Here is an 18,139-nt window from a genome sequence, read left to right as displayed (position 1 = left end):
AATTAATACATTAAAAGTAAGGAGAATTTGTATTTTTACAGCACTTTTCATGAACTTGGAATATCCCAAAGCACTTCACATTTAATGTAGATCTGATGAAAGGTCATGACGTGAAACCATAACACAGTTTTTCTCTTCAGATGCCGCCCGACCTATCGAGTAATGGTACTTTTTGTTAATTTTGTGTTTCAAGTTTCTACAGTATTTTATTTCAGAGGTACTTATTAAAGTATAGTCACAATTGGAATTTTGAAATGATGGCAGAGGATTTCTATGGAACAAACTCCCTCAAACGTAATGCATAATGAGTCAATAATCTGTTTTAGCGATTGCTTTTGAAGGGTAACTTTTGTCCACTGACAAAAATGACCTTTACAATTCTTCTTTGGAATAGTACAGAGGGGTCTGTTTTTGCACCTGAGAAAGCAGAAGCTCTGATTTGGAGTTGAGAGGGCTGCAAAAGAGCCATATTTGACAGTGGGAGGTATATTTCATATAAAAACAAAGGAACCAGAATACAAAAACATGAGTGTAAATGAACAATCAGAAATTAAAGTCAGCATTGGGCAGATAGGCTCATAATGGTTAACCTGTGCAATAGTTTGCCAGCTGTACACTGTGAGCATTTGAATCAAACAATTTGTAAAACGGAAGTATTTAAATTCAAACAATGAACTGCAATTATGTAAAGGCTTTCTGATGACTACTTTTGGTAATGAGCAATTGCCATCCTTGCAAGGCTACTTCAATTTGTTTCAAATTTTATATAATACACACAAATACGCAATGAATCTTTAAAAAAAAATACTGCCACTACGCTGATTATTTTTAATAAATGTACTCATCTAGAAAAAATAATCTGAAGCATTCATGCCACAAGGTGCATTCTTATTTATGCAAATAAATAGAAGCTAATTGCCAATACACAATTGATACTGATGGACAAATTCTGATAATCTACTATGTTGACGTTTGCATCTCAAGGGCAGGATAGTCGGTATTATGTCTTTTATTCTTCGGAGGAATAAACACACATGCTCTCATACATCGGTGTTGCTTTAACCGGAAGTGAAGACTTTTATTTTGTTTTCATATGCATTTTATATCTGGTACACCGGAAGTGATGTCAGTATAAGAGCACAGTTAAACAGTTTCGGTTTAACATCCAACACCCCCACTTGCTTTTAACAACATATACAACATAACTTAATCTGATTACATTCTCTGTATCACCACATTTTACACATTTACAGTGTTCAACTTTTCACAAATTTTGTTGTTGTTGTTATGATTTTACACTCCAAACATATAATCCCTGAATTTCTCAGTTTTAAACTTTGTTGCAGGCTTAGTTAAGATATCTGCAACCATGTCTGCTGTTGGACAATACTCAATTATTACTTTCTTATCACTGAGTGCAGACCGAATGAAATGATGCCTAATGTCGATATGTTTGCATCTTTGTCGGTTCACTGGGTTCTTTGATAATGCAATCGCACCTTGATTGTCCTCAAAGATTTTTATTGGCTCGTACTGGCAATCTTTGTCCATTCCTTTCAATAACTGCACAAGATACAAGCTCTCTTGTGTAGTAGCCGCCATTGCCATATATTCGGCTTCACATGTGGATAAGGCTACTGTCTGCTGTTTCTTGGATTTCCATGAAATAACAGGCCCATTTTCAGACAAACTAAAACAATATCCTGTTGTGCTTCGCCTGTCATTTTGATCTGCCGCCCAGTCAGCGTCACTGTATGCAACAAGTTTGAGTTTTTCCTCTCTTTTCTTGTAACACAGCTCCTGGTTTATAGTACCCTTTAAGTACCTCAACACATGTTTGGTAGTTATCCTATGTTGTTCTTTAGGCTCTGCTAGATATTGTGACAGTTTACTGACAATCCAGCTTAAATCAGGCCTTGTTCCTGTCATCACATATATCAAACTGCCTACCACTTCCCTGTATTGTGTTGGATTAACAGGCTCATCATCATCATAAGTTTTGTTTCTGTTCACATGGAGTTGACCTTGTTTTACAGTCAGACATTCCAAACTTCTCCAGTATTTTTGTTATGTACCTCTTTTGGTTCATTTTTATTTCTCCCTCTGTCTGTGAAAAATCAATGCCTAGAAAATGTCTACGTTTCCCAAGATCTTTCATCTTAAACTTTGCACTTAGCATTTCTTTCACACCATTGAGAGATTCTTTATCACTGGCAGCAATAATTAGGTCGTCAACCCACATGATCAGAATTATTCTCTCATTTTCAGTCTCTTTACTGTACACGAAGTGATCTGCTGGATTTTGTGCGAAACCATTTTTACTGAGATGATCATGCAGCATCTTGTTCCAGTTCCGTCCTGACTGTTTCAGTCCATACAGTGATTTGTTAAGTTTGCAGACCAGCTTTTTACCTGTGTCTGTTTTCACTTCAAATCCTTCAGGTTGTTCAATATACAGCTCACAATCAATTGGAGCATGTAGATAAGCTGTTTTCACATCCATCTGGTGTAATTCCAAATCGTACTGAGCTGCTAGCTGCATCAGACTGCGCACTGATGTCATGTTAGCTGTTGGGGAAAACGTCTCCTTGTAATCTATTCCTACTACTTGACTATACCCCTTTGCAACATACCTGGCTTTGTATGTCTCAGTCTTATCTGAAGATTATTTTACTGCAAACACCCACTTCCCCCCCACTGCATTTTTGCCCTGTGGTATTGTGGTTAGAGTGTGTGTGTCATTTTCTTTGAGAGATTCGATTTCCTCCTTCATAGCTTTAGCCCAAATGTCAGATTTTGATGAGCTCATAGCTTCTTTGAAGGTTTGTGGAACATTATACATCACTCTGTAGCAGTAGTCTACATTTACATTTATCTGGTCATCCTCTTTTACTTTACACTCATAGTCTCGTAAGTACTGTGGGCTTTTCCTTTCTCTCTTAGGATAGCGTGTGCTCTGACTATTTTCACCCTGTCCAGTTTGAGTGTTGCTATCACTCTCAGTAGTATCCGTGTGTGACTTCAGTGTCACTTCTGGACTCTGATCAGTCACCTCTGCGTTTGGTCTGGGGGATGTTAATCTCTTCCCAGGATGGTCATCTTCACTCATCTCCATATCTGTCTGAGTTTGCCTTTCAGTTACACTTTTTGTTATGAACTTCACTAGTCTGTTTTTGAGAACTCGCCCTGTCTCTGGGTAGTAGACTGTATGCAGGGCTGTTTTTGTCATAACCTACAAAAATCCCTTTTTCACATCTTGAGTCTAACTTCTTTTTGACTTGTTTGTATGAGAAACAGACTGATCCAAACTTCTTCATTTTTGAAAGATTAGGCTTTCTGCCTGTCACCATGTAGTGTGGAGTCTGACCAACACGTTTGTTGTAGCATCTGTTGCGGATTACTGCAACAGTCATTACAGCATATGTCCACAATTCTTTCGGTAGGTTACTCTCGAGTAGCATGCACCTTGCCATTTCAAATAGCGTTCTCCAGTTTCTCTCAGCTGTCCCATTTTGATGGGGGGAGTAAGGTGCGGAGGTTTCATGCCTTATGGCATTTCTACTGAGCAATGATTGGAAATCTGCTGCTGTGAACTCTGTGCCATTATCGGACCTTATGCACTTAATTTTTCCATAGGGGGCCGTGTCCGCTATGAACTTTTCTGTAGCTTTTATAGTGTCACGTTTTGTTTTCAAGAAGTAAACAAACACTGCTCCTGAGTAGTCATCTGTGAAAGTTTGTATGTATTTGTATCCATCTTTTGCTTCTGGCTCTATAGGGCCAGCCAAATCAGTATGCTTCTTTAGCCCTTACATCTGGCTCTCTGTTCCTGCTCTGTTCAAATTTGCCTTTTATACAGACCTCACAGTTGAGTTTGGACTTATCAACTTTACCTTTGATTTTCATGCCCTCTGTTACCCTCTCTTACCCTCTCTAACTGTGATACATCATCATAGTTACAGTGACCAAGTATCTCGTGCCATGTTTGAATATCATAACACCCGTGACATCCGTCATTAGTTTTATGACTTACAGTGTTTAGATAGTATAGTCTGTCGTACTCCTTAATGTCGAACTTGGTACCGTTCTTGTGGATGAGCTTGTTGCTGCCTTGGCGAAAGATCACTGAAGCTCTGGTGGTCGTTGCTGCCTTGACAGAGAAGATGTCCTGTGGGAATGATGGGATGTACAACGCCTTTCTCAGCGTCGTCCTCACACGACGGCCCTCGCTGTCTCTCAGGTACACCTCTGCTTCGCCTTTCCTCCGTGCGACACCGCTCGTCTTTGTCCCGTCAGTCAACTCGATGAAGTGTTTGGCGGGCTGGAAAGTCTCATCAAAGTTCTTAAACTTTTCAATGTCTGTGATTATGTGTGACGTTGCGCCCGTGTCGACCATAAGCCCTTTACGAGTCTCTTCACTTGCCTGGCAGTCATTTATTTTGAATGCAAATGTGTGGTCGTTGGAGTCGGATGCTTGTTTCACGTTGTCTCGCTTTTTCTTTCTGCAGTTTGCCTCCTTATGAGTGGGGCTCTTGCAAAAACTGCACCACTGTATCTGTTCTTTACCGCTGCGCTCTCCGCTGCATTCCCACGCTTTGTGTCCCGTCTGACCGCAGTTGTAGCAGGTGAATGTCTTCTCTGAGCCTTTAGTCCTTTCTTTCACCCAGCCTCTTGCTTTCATTACGTTGTCGTCACTCATATGGCCGCTAAATCTTTCAGTGCTCTCGTAGCTTCTCAACTTGGTCTTAAACTCACCAAAAGTTGTCTTCTCATCACCCTGTGTTATGTGGATGGCAAATGGCTTAAATGTCTCTGGCAAGCCTTTCAGAATCATGGCAATCAGCAGCCCGTCACTAAGAGTCTCTCCTGCTTTTCTTAGTGCTGTAATCGCCGTTTCTGCACGAATAATGTATTCTGTTACACTTTCGTTTATGGCCTTTTTCAGCGACATCAGCTCGGTGTAGAGGCCGATCACTCGCGGCTTCCCTGTGTCCGCGTAATGGCTCCTCAGTAGCTGCAACGCTTTTCTCCCGTCGTCCGCCGCTTCTCTCATAATGAGCGACAAGCATTTGTCGTCTAGCACTTGTATCAGCTCGGCGTAGGCTTTTTCGTTTTTCTCGGCTTCCTCGTCGTCTTCTTCGTCGGTAGCCGGCTCGTTCAGAATTGTTGACTTTAAGCCTTGTAGCCGCAGGTGGCCTAAAAACTTTGTTTCCCATAATTCGTAATTCTTTTCATCTCCGTCGAAGCATAATCTGTTCCATCGGCTTCCACCATCCCTCCTGGGCCCATAACCTGTTGACGTTTGCATCTCAAGGGCAGGATAGTCGGTATTATGTCTTTTATTCTTCGGAGGAATAAACACACATGCTCTCATACATCGGTGTTGCTTTAACCGGAAGTGAAGACTTTTATTTTGTTTTCATATGCATTTTATATCTGGTACACCGGAAGTGACGTCAGTATAAGAGCACAGTTAAACAGTTTCGGTTTAACATCCAACACACTAACCAACTATTCAGAAATCTCAATGATTGGAATTTAGCTCACCAGGTAATATTTCACCACACTCCCTTTCCACTAAATGGGGCCCATTTGTCATGCTCCCTTTAAACTTCCCTGGTTCAGTTGACAATTAATTGTCGTATCGTATCGTATACCCCACACAGTCCATCAAACATCACACTCCCCCTTTCCAGTTTGAACGTCTCTATTCCTGAATGAGTCGCCTTGGGGGAGTACCACGATTGCAACGTGTTGATCGACGAAGGAACACAGGCAGATCGGCGGGATGTGCCTGATATCCCCCTCCCCTGAAACAGTGTGATGTTTGATGTTTGATGGACTGTGTGGGGTGGGAGGACCCGTTGCTCCTCCCATGCAGCAGGTGGCGCTGCACAGGACAAAGGGAGATGTTTTGTACATAGTTATCTTGGCTGTACACATTGTGGAGTTTGCAGTGAGATTGTGGGGTTGCAGCCATTTTAGTTGCCTTGCTGCCAGCATTGAGTTACTGTAATAAAGACTTCTGTTGTACCGAGAAGACTTCGCAAAGTTTCATACAGACATAGAACAGGAACACAAAATTGAGGTATTGATAGAAATAACGTACAACAGCCTGGAAAATCTGCCAGTCAGGTCCTACCAAAGTCCTGAGTCTGCTGATGATTGGAGATTTCCTGGTAGATGGTCACAGGGGTCACAGCTTAAGGATAAGGGGGAAGTCTTTTAGGACCGAGATGAGAAAACATTTCTTCACACAGAGAGTGGTGAGTCTGTGGAATGCAACACCTGTCCCTTTACCTCCCCCCTCGACTCCATCCAAGAACCCAAACAGTCTTTCCAGGTGAGACAGAGGTTCACCTGCACCTCCTCCAACCTCATCTATTGTATCCGCTGTTCCAGATGTCAACTTCTCTACATCGGCAAGACCAAACGCAGGCTCGGCGATCGTTTCGCTCAACACCTTCGTTCAGTCTGCCTTAACCAACCTGATCTCCCGGTGGCTGAGCACTTCAACTCCCCCTCCCACTCCCAGTCTGACCTTTCTGTCATGGGCCTCCTCCAGTGTCATAGTGAGGCCCACCGGAAATTAGAGGAACAGCACCTCATATTTCGCTTGGGCAGCTTACAACCCAGCGGTATGAACATTGACTTCTCTAACTTTAGACAGTTCCTCTGTCCCTCTCTTCCCCTCCCCCTTTCCAGTTCTCCCACTGTCTTCCTGTCTCCACCTATATCCTTTCTTTGTCCCGCCCCCCGACATCAGTCTGAAGAAGGGTCTCGACCCGAAACGTCACCCATTCTTTCTCTCCAAGATGCTGCCTGCCCTGCTGAGTTACTCCAGCATTTTGTGATACCATTAGTATCCCATCATTTAAAACAACAGTGGATAATTCAGTGAAAATTCAAATCCTGGTCTGCTGAAGCTAACAAATAGCCAGATGTGCCTCGGCATCTCCTGTTGAATAATCACAAAGGTTTGGAAACAGTTAAGTGTTAGGATGTGAGCCAGGTCAGGCATGAGTGGGATTTGAGTTCACATAAGAGGAATTTGCCTAGAGTCTCAATTTGCCACAATTTGATTTAAGATATCTGGGTATTCTTTGCCCATCCACTGCTTATACTAGCCCAAGTTTCAATTTCAATGTACATATAAGTCTGCTGGGATCATTTTCCAGCAATAGTTAGAACATTGCTTGGATATGATGGAATGCTGCAGCAGATAACATTTAAATTAAATCAAATCTATTTTTAATTTGATATTTGTCTTTATTAAAAAGGCTAGAAATTTTGCAGTTCTGAGAGAAAGTAAAATTTTAAATGTTGCTTTAAGCACAGTGTCTGTTTCCTCTTATTTGCCAATGAAGGAAGCCTAAAAATTAGAACTACTTGGCTAAATTGTTAGCAATATGTAAAAATGTAAAAGTCTGAGCTGAAAAATACTAATTACTCTCCTTGAATTTGAAACTGCAGCAATTAGTCAATATTTTCACATCCCACAATTCAAATCTTTTAATGCAACAATATGTGACATCAGCTTTACCATCAGTGTAATCTCATATTCAATATCTTTGACCCAAGAGTAGGAATATCTTTGCATAGTATTATTTTGTCCTGACTGCAAAAATTAGCTTTACTACATTTGCCTTTCATCACTAAACACTAATTTCAAATGTAAATTATTTCATCAAAGGCCACTTGCATCATTAATAAAGATTTCCCCAAAGGTCCTTTACAACCATAACTACATTGCTCTTCATTTTAACTGGCAGCTCTTTCATCTAGGCTTCCGGGAGATATGGGCAGAGAATTGCTTCATGAGTAATTATTAGACCTATTATCAATCAGTTTCATTACTGAAAAAGGTCAGTAAAATCAATTTTATGTTTACATTATTAACAAATTCAGGGAAATAGTACACGGGGGATTATAAATCATCATCGTAGCTCTAAACAGAATGACCATTGCTCAACCTTAAAGAAGGTTCATAATGTGCAAGAGGTTGCAGAGTATGATGGATTCAGCCCAGTCCATCATGGACATAACTCTCCCTACCATCAAAACCATCTACACAAGGCCCTCTAGGAGGTGGCATCTATCATTAAGGGCCCCCACTAACTGGATCATGCCCTCTTTTCACTGATACCATCTGGAAATAGGTACAGATACTGTAGACGCATACCACCAGGTTCAGGAACAGCTACTTTTTAACAACCATCTGGATCTTGAACCAATTCACCCAACCCTAATCCTACTTCAACAACGGAACATTATGGACCACCTCTTGCACTCCCATGAATTTTTTTTTTTTAAATTTCCTAATTGTGTTTAATTATTGTCTTATTTTCTTGCACAGTCTTTCCTCTTTTAACTGTCTTGCAACATTTTATGAGTAATTCAATGAGTAAGAAAAAGGTCAGTTCATATTAAGAATTTATGTTTTTGTGTGTTTTTCTGAGTCGAGATGCCAGTGAGGTTGCTACAAACATGATTTTCATTGTACCTAGACCTAGTCAATTGGATGACTTGTGATTGGATAATATAGGACTATATGTCTTAAAACTCAAGATCATGCAACCCTTTTGGTTATGCTGCTTTAAAACGTAAGAATATATATCCTATATCACCCTGTTTTAATTATTCAGATAATGTAATTGAGTTTAAAAATGACCTGGATTAACATTGCCTCTTCTGGGCATGAACTGGCTAGACATGTTTGACTTTTACCTCATTATCATGAAAGCAGAATATCACTGAAAAAAAAGCTACAAGAATTGCCCAGTGCTTCCTAATGATGTCAGAAATTATCATATGTCATCTCCAATACTTAATTGGAGGTTGTAATGTAAGCCTATAGAGCCGAAGGTTCCGGATTCAAACTCCAGTGAGCATTGAAGTGATTTTCGGTCAGGGAACAATGCAGCTACAACTGACTGCCTGCAGATATTTACTGCCTAACCTCAATCATAAATTATTATTGCTTACTGGTGAGGGACTACCAGCATGGAACTTTAACACAATAAAGTTGAATGATATAGAAATAGTGAATAAAATGACAATGAAAAACTTGAGAGCATATCTGGCTGGACAGAACTTCCATTTTGAACCTCAACATTCATGAGAGTACAAATTTCTGAGTACTGGGACATTTGCAATATGAATGAATATAAACTGACATATATAGTAACAGGAAATACTGGTGATACCCATACAATCTGCCTTCTTCAGACAACTAAGGTTGTTTTGCTTTAAAACATATTCCTTGATACATATGAGAGTCTTGATTTAGCAGAATTTGATTAATCTAGGTGGAAATAAAATATAATATAATATAATATAATATAATAAAAGTAAAATTTGAATCAGTTTATTTCACAACTTGCACACGCTCCATTTTCATTAACATGCCAAATGCGTGGATTGTTAGGTTAACTGGCCACGGTAAATTGACTTTGGTGCATGGGTGAGTGGTACAAAATGTGGGAATCGATGGGAATGTGGGAAGAATATGTTGGGATTTGTGTAGGAATGGAGTAACTGGACACATGGTGGTGGCCTTTGTGTGCTGAAGGCCCCTGTTTTAATTCTCTGCAAAAAAAAATTCAGAACCATTTCCTGAGTATATTGCTGAACAATAGTCAGCTCCTTAGTATTTTAATTTATTAAAAAAACATCACTTCAAAAGCTTTTAAAGGATGCCTTAATTTTATGATCTTCCTTGGGACAACAAACAAGCACAATCAAAAGAAGGCCACCATTTATTTTACAGAAATATTAGTACAACTCTTTTAATAGTAGTATTGAAGATCCCATATATTCAAATGGCAAAAAATACAACATAGGCTGGAAGTTTTACTATCTATAATGCACTCTTTTAAGTTCGGATGAATTACAAAGAAAAATCAAAACAACCAAGATATATCTCCAGGCTCATACTTATAACATTTCCAGAATCATAAATGAAGCTGATTAATTGGATGTGTAGGAAAGAACTGCAGATGCTGGTTTAAATCAAAGGTAGACACAAAATGCTGGAGTAACTCAGCGGGACAGGCAACTTCGCTGGAGAGAAGGAATGGGTGAAGTTTTGGGTCGAGTCCCTTCTTCAGACTGATGTCAGGGGAGTGGGCGGTACAGAGATAAAATGTAGTTGGAGATAGTAAGACTGGTAGGAGAACTAGGGATGGGGAGGAGATGGAGAGAGAGGGAGGGAAAGCAGATTCATTGGATCTGAGTCGCTCCTGAACAAGCACACTAACTTGTCAAATATCTATTCCAGTCATTTTGTAATCCAATAAGAATGTCTTATGCTGTTCCTAAATAGCATTATTGATTTGTGAAGAGTACTATACTGATTCTCAATAAGCATGAAATTGCATTAATACCCAAGCAATTCTGCAACAGTGTAGTATTTGCATAGGTCACAGACGTTAAAATGTATTTTTTAAATGGTTCCAGAAGATAATGTGCAGCACAGGTTAACAGGCAGCTAAATTGTAAAAATGTACCTTTGGTGATCTGTGAAAGTATTCATAGTACAAATATAGTGCCTTTACTATGTACAAATATCATCTTGGAGTGTGACCTATTTACCATTTAAATGTGTCTTAGCTTAGGGAGGCATACAAATCTACCAACCACAACCAGTCAAAGCAGAGTGACGAACCTCACTAAAGTGGCACTGAAGAAAAATCAATGCTAAACATTGAGAAGAAAGCCCCATTAGCTCTCATTATCATGTATATGATTCAACCACTCAAGGAAACAAGTGCATCAAAAAATTAGTAAACAAATGATTAGTCTGAAGACTATATGAACATTACAAAATATTAATCAGAGGATGATTCACCACACACATTTGTGAGAAGCCTCCTTGCAGCAATTCTTGCTCAAGGCTGGGATCTGAATAGATATTCAAATATAAAGCAGTCTATCATGTTTGTGGAAGCACAGAAGTGGAAGCACATTTTGCTCTCAAATAAATAAAATTTATGTTTATTATTGACTAAAGCACTATCTTTTCCAAATACACCAGAACCTTGAAAGAGCATTCAAGCAAATAAAATGTATTTCTCCACTGGGAAGAAACAGTTAGAGGTAATTAGTTAAGGATTATTCTCTCACTGGGAAAAGCTCAGGAGAAAGCTTTCTGTCCTGCAGGTCCCACATTTCTTTCTATATATGAATCAGATATCCAAACATGTGAACAATTAATAGCATTAAAAAACAAAAAAATGATCTTTATGCCTGTACTTGATACTGGTAACATTGGTAAATGGGATAAAATATATATTTTACTGGTCTCAATTTCTAATGATTACCATTTTAAAGACACCTTTAAATCTGTCTGTTTTGTCAAACTGTACTTTGAAAACCTTGACAATACTTTAAGTAATAAGGAAAGTAATAAAATATTTCCAGCAAGGTTCTTGAAATCTACAATCATCTGCCCACTAAACCCACTGTTACATAGAGTAGCTCCCCGAGTGTAATCTTCCATAAAGATGAGATCTCCAACCAAATCGGCAAAATTTTGTTCAAGACTTTGAAGGCTGGTTGAACTGACTGTCAAAGAACTGAATGCTTGGGAATTGGTTTAACATTAACAATGTTGCACAAATATTGAAGATCCATAGATCCAAGATTTCTGGGACTCAGTGGTCTTAGAGTCATGCAGTTATACAATGCATCAATGTGTCCACGGTGGCCATTATGTGCCCATCTATATTAAACCAATTTTCCAGTCTTTTATGCAATAGTACTTCGAGTGCTTAGCTAAAGATTTTTTAAATGTGAAAATGCCTGCACATTCCAGATTTCAACAACCCTTTGAGTGAAAAATTCCTTCGAAACCTTCTACCCCTTACCTCAATTTGAGCCCTTTGGTTATTTAACTGTGCCTTTAATGTGACAATAAACAAAAAGGCAAACATTTCTTGTTATCTAAGTTATCTATTCCTCTCATAATTTGGTATACCTCAGTCTGCTCCTCCCTCAGCCTCCTTCACTCCAAGGAAAGCAAACCTTGCCTATCCAGTCGTAGCTGAAACACTCCATTAGATTCCTGGTGAATCACCTCTGTACTCACTCCAGCGCAGTCATGACTTTCCTAAGGTGTGACAGTAAGAACTGCGCACGGCGTTCAGCTGCAGTCTAACTAATGTTGCATGTAGTTGCACCATTATCTCCCTGCTCTTACCTTCTGTGCCCTGAATAATGAAGGCAAGTATTCTGCATGCCTTCTTACCCACCACACCGACCTGTGCTGGTGCATTCAAGGACCCTTGAAAGTGTAAATTATGCCGCATTAGTTCCTCTACAGCTCCTCTTACCATTTATTGTATGTTTCCCACCCACACTAGTCCTCCCACAATTTCTTATCATTAAATACTATTTGCATTTCTCTGCCTATCTTACCACCTCATTAATAGTTTTCTGTAGCCAGACATACTGTAATCCACTTCACTTTCAAAATACTATGAATTTTTATGTAATCTCAAAATGTACTAATCGTACCTTTATATTCATATCTAGATTATTAACATATGTAACAAACAGTAAAGGTCCCAGCACTGATCCCTGCAGTCACAGGCCTTGAATTACAAAATTGACCCTCAACTATCACCCTCATCAAACCAAATTCGGATTCAATTTGGTAAATTGCCGAGGACAATTAATTCAAACCTCAGTCTAACCAGCCAAATGTAATTAGGGTCTTTATTTTATTTTCCATATCTGCCTATGCCAACTGGTGGCTCTCAAGAAAAAGGAAATGGTCCATGTCACACTCAGAATCTTGCTCACATGTAAAACCTAGAGGCAGTGAACCAAGAATTATAATCTGTGTGCAATTACACATGGAAGGTGGAGGTTCAACAAGTTAACTTTAATTGTGTGAACTCTTAAGCCAAATTGGTTATTCAAAGATATGATAGTTTTGACTAACACTAAGTATTACCACATACCTCATCTTCTGTTTGTGCTAGTTCCTTCTTCAGTTCTTCTACACGCATTCTTAACTTCTTCACCTCAGATTCATGCTGCTCAACTCTTCTATTGGAATGAGTAAGCTCAGCCATCTTATCTTGGTATTGCTTCTTCAGTTTATTAAGGGCATGTCGAAGGTCAGACAGTTCCTAGAGTTACAAAAAAAGATGAATCTATTAACATAAATATGTCGACTCATTATCTTTAAGTTTAGAAATCTAAGCAAACGACAAGAACACTGGCTTAGACACTGCCAAGGTTTCCAAGAGAATGACAAGATAAGTTTTACAAGCTTTTCACAAGAGGGTGGTGAGTATATGAATTAACCTGCCCGAGAAAATGCTAGAGGTAGGTAAAATTTTAAAGACATTTAGATAGGTGTATGAACAAGAAAAGTGTAAAAGGATATGGGCCAAACACAGGAAAATGGAACTAGCTCAAGTAGGAACCTTGGTTGCATTGACCAGAAACATGCCAAAGGGCCCATTTCTGTGCTGTACAATATGATTCTAAATAATGATCAAAGCTCTGTATCCCGACCATTCAGTTTCAGATTGAATTCTTCGACTTCATCGATCAGGAATCCATCGTTTTCTTTTATTGAATTCATTTGAGTTTGGCTCTGTTGATAATAGCAATACCAATGTGAGGTCCATGTTCAACTTCTAAACGATTACATAATCTAAATCACATTTCAATGATGCACTAAGGAAATGCTGCATTGAGAAATAGTCTTTGGAATAAAATATTCATCTAAGCCTGTTTCTTTTCTCAAGTGGCACGTTGTTATATAAACTGGCCACAAAGGTTGGCACTATAGTATCTCCCATTTAAACGGCATACTCATTCCACAGTATCAGCCAATGTGCCCATGCATTCGGTAGAAGAGTTGGAGAAATCACTATATAGGGTGGGTGATCACTATATAGGCTGCCCATCAAAAGTAAGTTGAACAGACATATCAGGATGTCAATCGGTATGCAACATCGAATTGATTTTGTTATCACATTAACCGAACTCAGAATTAGAATATGCATGGAAACAGATGATGTCAGGAATAACTATTTCCTTGCATCCTATCTCTGTGGGACATATTTGAAGAGAATTACAATCAGGTCTAATTCTTTGTTTCATGATGATTTTTCTGACTTACAGTAAGAAATACTTTACCAAAATAAATTATAGTAAAATGTGTTAGTTGCAATAAAATGTAATGATATTAGGAACTTCAATACTTCAAGTCTCTGGCGAATGACAGTTTGATGAAAAGGAGAAAGCTGCTTGCTCATGTTCAGTACTCAGTGCGAAATTAGTGCAGTTTATATTGATTCACAGGCAATAAACTGCATACAGCATTCTCTGTTGCTTCTTATTCCGGTGAGCGGATTTTGATTAAGGTCTAACCACATAGATGGTAGTTCCTGCATCTGCATTGGAATGAATAATTTTCATTTAAAGCAGAGTTTTGGAAGAGCGAGAAATTTGTATATGTAATTCAAAATAAAAATAGTACTTAGGCCCCCCTCGGTCATGGCTGACCATGGGTGATGCATCCTAGTTGGCTGCTTGCTCCACACCTCGGCTAGAGCAGCGTCGCTTGTGGCTGAAGAGACCAATGCGGGAGTGACAGTCTCTGTCGCAAAGGTCACATTTGTGTGTGGTCTCTGGTCTGTTGAACTTGCTGCGCTCCTTTCTGCGTGCCCGCTTGTCTGCCGCTGCATTCATCAGTTTCTCTTCCCCCATTTGGAGATGTTGGTTCAGGGTACCTCTCCACCTCGTATGGTCAGCTGCAAGGCTCTCCCAGGACTCCACAGCGATGTTGAGCACCTTCAAATCTCTCTTGCAGACATCCTTGAAACGTAGCTGGGGTGGCCGATGGTTCTCCCAGATGTCAGCTCTCCATAGAGGATGTATTTTGGAATACGGCCATCCTCCATGCGGTGGACATGGCCCAGCCACAGCAGTCTGCGCTGCCTGAGTAGAGTGTACATATTGGGAAGGCCAACGCGAGACAAAATCTTGGCGTTGGACACTCTGTCTTGCCAGGATATACCCAGGATACGGCGGATGCTTCTAAGGTGGAAGAACAGGAAAGCAGAGTATTACCTGAATGGTGACCGATTGGGAGAAGGGGAGATGCAACGTGACCTGGGTGTCATGGTGCACCAGTCATTGAAAGCAAGCATGCAGGTGCAGCAGGTAGTGAAGAAAGCGAATGGTATGTTGGCATTCATAGCAAGAGGATTTGAGTTTAGGAGCAGGGAGGTTCTGCTGCAGTTGTACAGGGCCTTGGTGAGACCGCACCTGGAGTATTGTGTGCAGTTTTGGTCTCCTAACCTGAGGAAAGACGTTCTTGCCTTAGAGGGAGTACAGAGAAGGTTCACCAGATTAATCCCTGGGATGGCGGGACTTGCATATGAGGAAAGACTGGATAGACTGGGCTTGTACTCGCTGGAATTTAGAAGACTGAGGGGGGATCTTATAGAAACATATAAAATTCTTAAGGGGTTGGAGAGGCTAGATGCGGGAAGATTGTTCCCGATGTTGGGGGAGTCCAGAACCAGGGGTCACAGCTTAAGGATAAGGGGGAAGTCTTTTAGGACCGAGATGAGAAAACATTTCTTCACACAGAGAATGGTGAGTCTGTAGAATTCTCTGCCACAGAAGGTAGTTGAGGCCAGTTCATTGGCTATATTTAAGAGGGAGTTAGATGTGGCCCTTTTTGCTAAAGGGATCAGGGGGTATGGAGAGAAGGCAGGTACAGGATACTGAGCTGGATGATCAGCCATGATCATATTGAATGGCGGTGCAGGCTCGAAGGGCCGAATGGCCTACTCCTGCACCTATTTTCTATGTTTCTATGTTTCTATGGAAGGTGTTGAGTATTCTCTACAGTCTGGCAAATGATGTCCATGCCTCACTGCCATACAGCAGCTTGCTGTTGACACAGGCATTGTAGACTGCTATCTTTGTCTTCACGGTCCATACTCGAGTTGTGAGGCGAGCGAGAGTTGTAGCTGCCTTCCCGATCCTCTTGTCAATCTCTGTGTCTAAGGAGAGGTTGTTGGTGATGGTGGAGCCGAGGTACGTGAACTGATGGACGGCATGGAGTTCGTAGTCGTCGATGGTGATGACAGGCGGTGCCTCTGTATCCTGTCCCAGGACGTTCGTTTTCTTCAGGCTGATGGTCAGCCCGAAATCCTTGCACGCCCGATAGAAGCGGTCCATCAGTGACTGTTGTTCCTGCTGCGTATGGGACACAATTGCTGTGTCATCGGCGAACAACATGTCTCTGATGTGAGCTTCATGCACTTTTGTCTTGGCTCTGAGGCGGGTAAGGTTGAAGAGCCTGCCATCTGATCTAGTACGCAGGTAGATCCCCTCTGTTGCGGTGCCAAAGGCATGTTTCAGGAGCATAGCAAAGAAAATCCCAAAGAGTGTGGGAGCGAGGATGCAGCCTTGTTTGGCGCCGCTGCGGATGTCGAAGGGCTCCGAGAAGCTGCCATTTAACTGCACTGTCCCCTTCTTGTTTATGTAGAAGGATTCTATCATGCTCTGCAATTTTGGAGGGCAGCCTATCTTTGGTAGAGCCTTGAATCGGCCATCTCTGTTGACGAGGTCGAACACCTTGGTGAGGTCAATGAAAGCAATATACAGGGGCATCTACTGTTCTCTGCACTTCTGGAGCTGGCGAAGGGAGAAGACCATGTCTACTGTTGACCTTCCAGCTCGGAAACCCCACTGTGACTCTGGGTAGACACGTTCTGCCAGCTTCTGCAGGCGGATCAAGATGACCCGAACAAAGACCTTGCCGACGATGTTGAGGAGGGAAATGCCTCTGTAGTTGTTGCAGTCGCTATGCAGTACAATATGTCGCTATGTAAAATAGTACTATGCTGATGAAAAATGACTGCACTCAGAGTACATCAATTTTGCTCACATTTCTTAGTACCAGGGAGAAAGCTCATCCATATTTTCTATGGGAATTGCATTCTGCTTGGTCTTTTAAATTCTGGTGCAAGGTTTCACAAAGCTAGTTCAACATTGTGCAACGTGCCAAAATAAAACTGCCACAAGGTTTTCAAACCTACTGGTCTGGAAGTGACAGTTCTTATATGCAGGACAGACAGATCTTACAAACCTGTATTCCTTGAATCCATGCTATTTAAAGACCCAAATTCTCACATCTCTATCATTGCAGTCAAAGAGCCTATGAGCTCCCACAACTTGAAATGGAATCTAAGGACTAATCTAGGCTTGTGCTGACCGCTGCCATGTGCCAGTGTTTGCTGCTTACTGCTGCTCTCTGTAGGTCACCTCAAGGAGAGACCCCTTTGTCTATTTTTCCTTCAGGCCATTGGAGCAAGCAGACATAAGCACTTGCATTTACCTACATTGCAGGCTTCGCCAAGCTACAGTTATAACCTTGCATTGATCTCACTGTTAACCTCCTCCTCCCACGAGCCTCTTGACTGTAGTCTTGGAGAGTCTCCATCATCCCCTGCACTGGGTAGTATTATTCACCAGTCTATAAAGGTGCTATTGTCCCCTCGGGAACACTCTCCCACTCTCCCTCCTGCCTTTGAAGCATGCATTCATTCAGTCCCTATGTAGAAAAATATGTCGCCATGTAAAATAGTACTATGCTGGTGAAAAATGACTGCACTCAGAGTACATCAATTTTGCTCTCATTTCTTAGTACTAGGGAGAAAGCTCATCCATATTTTCTGCGGGAATTGCATTCTGTTTGGTCTTTTAAATTCTGGTGCAAGGTTTCACAAAGCTAGTTCAACATTGTGCAACATGCCAAAGTAAAACTGCCACAAGGTTTTCAAACCTACTGGTCTGGAAGTGACAGTTCTTATATGCAGGACAGACAGATTTTACAAACCTGTCTTCCTTGAATCCATGCTTTGAAGCATGCATTTATTCAGTCGCAAACTTTCATGCCAGTTTGAGCACAGTGTTGCACAGGGAAATCCAAATCACAAGTGAAATCATACTCCTTGTGTAACTTTCACAAACACAGTGAGAGTGATCCCAAGAAAAAAATGTAATGGAAAAAGTTCTGGGTAAAATCTTTCAACTGGAGATCCAATTTCATTGATGTTTGGAATCTTTTCATGGACTGAAATAAGTACTGGATACTATG

The 18,139-nt window shown here is 40.8% G+C and overlaps 1 protein-coding gene across 1 annotated transcript in view; it reads right to left on the bottom strand.

The window, feature by feature from the left end:
• The window catches only part of LOC144593165 (coiled-coil domain-containing protein 102A-like), a 349,183-nt gene that overhangs the window by 155,397 nt on the left and 175,647 nt on the right, over positions 1 to 18,139 (bottom strand). The window contains exon 6 of the mRNA XM_078398649.1: positions 12,966 to 13,136. Within this exon, the coding sequence (XP_078254775.1) occupies positions 12,966 to 13,136 (171 nt within the window). The remainder of the gene's footprint in view (positions 1 to 12,965; positions 13,137 to 18,139) is intronic.

The sequence above is a fragment of the Rhinoraja longicauda genome, chromosome 4, assembly GCF_053455715.1.
Source record: "Rhinoraja longicauda isolate Sanriku21f chromosome 4, sRhiLon1.1, whole genome shotgun sequence".
Taxonomy (NCBI): domain Eukaryota; kingdom Metazoa; phylum Chordata; class Chondrichthyes; order Rajiformes; family Arhynchobatidae; genus Rhinoraja; species Rhinoraja longicauda.
This window is presented reverse-complemented; position numbering and strand designations above follow the sequence as displayed.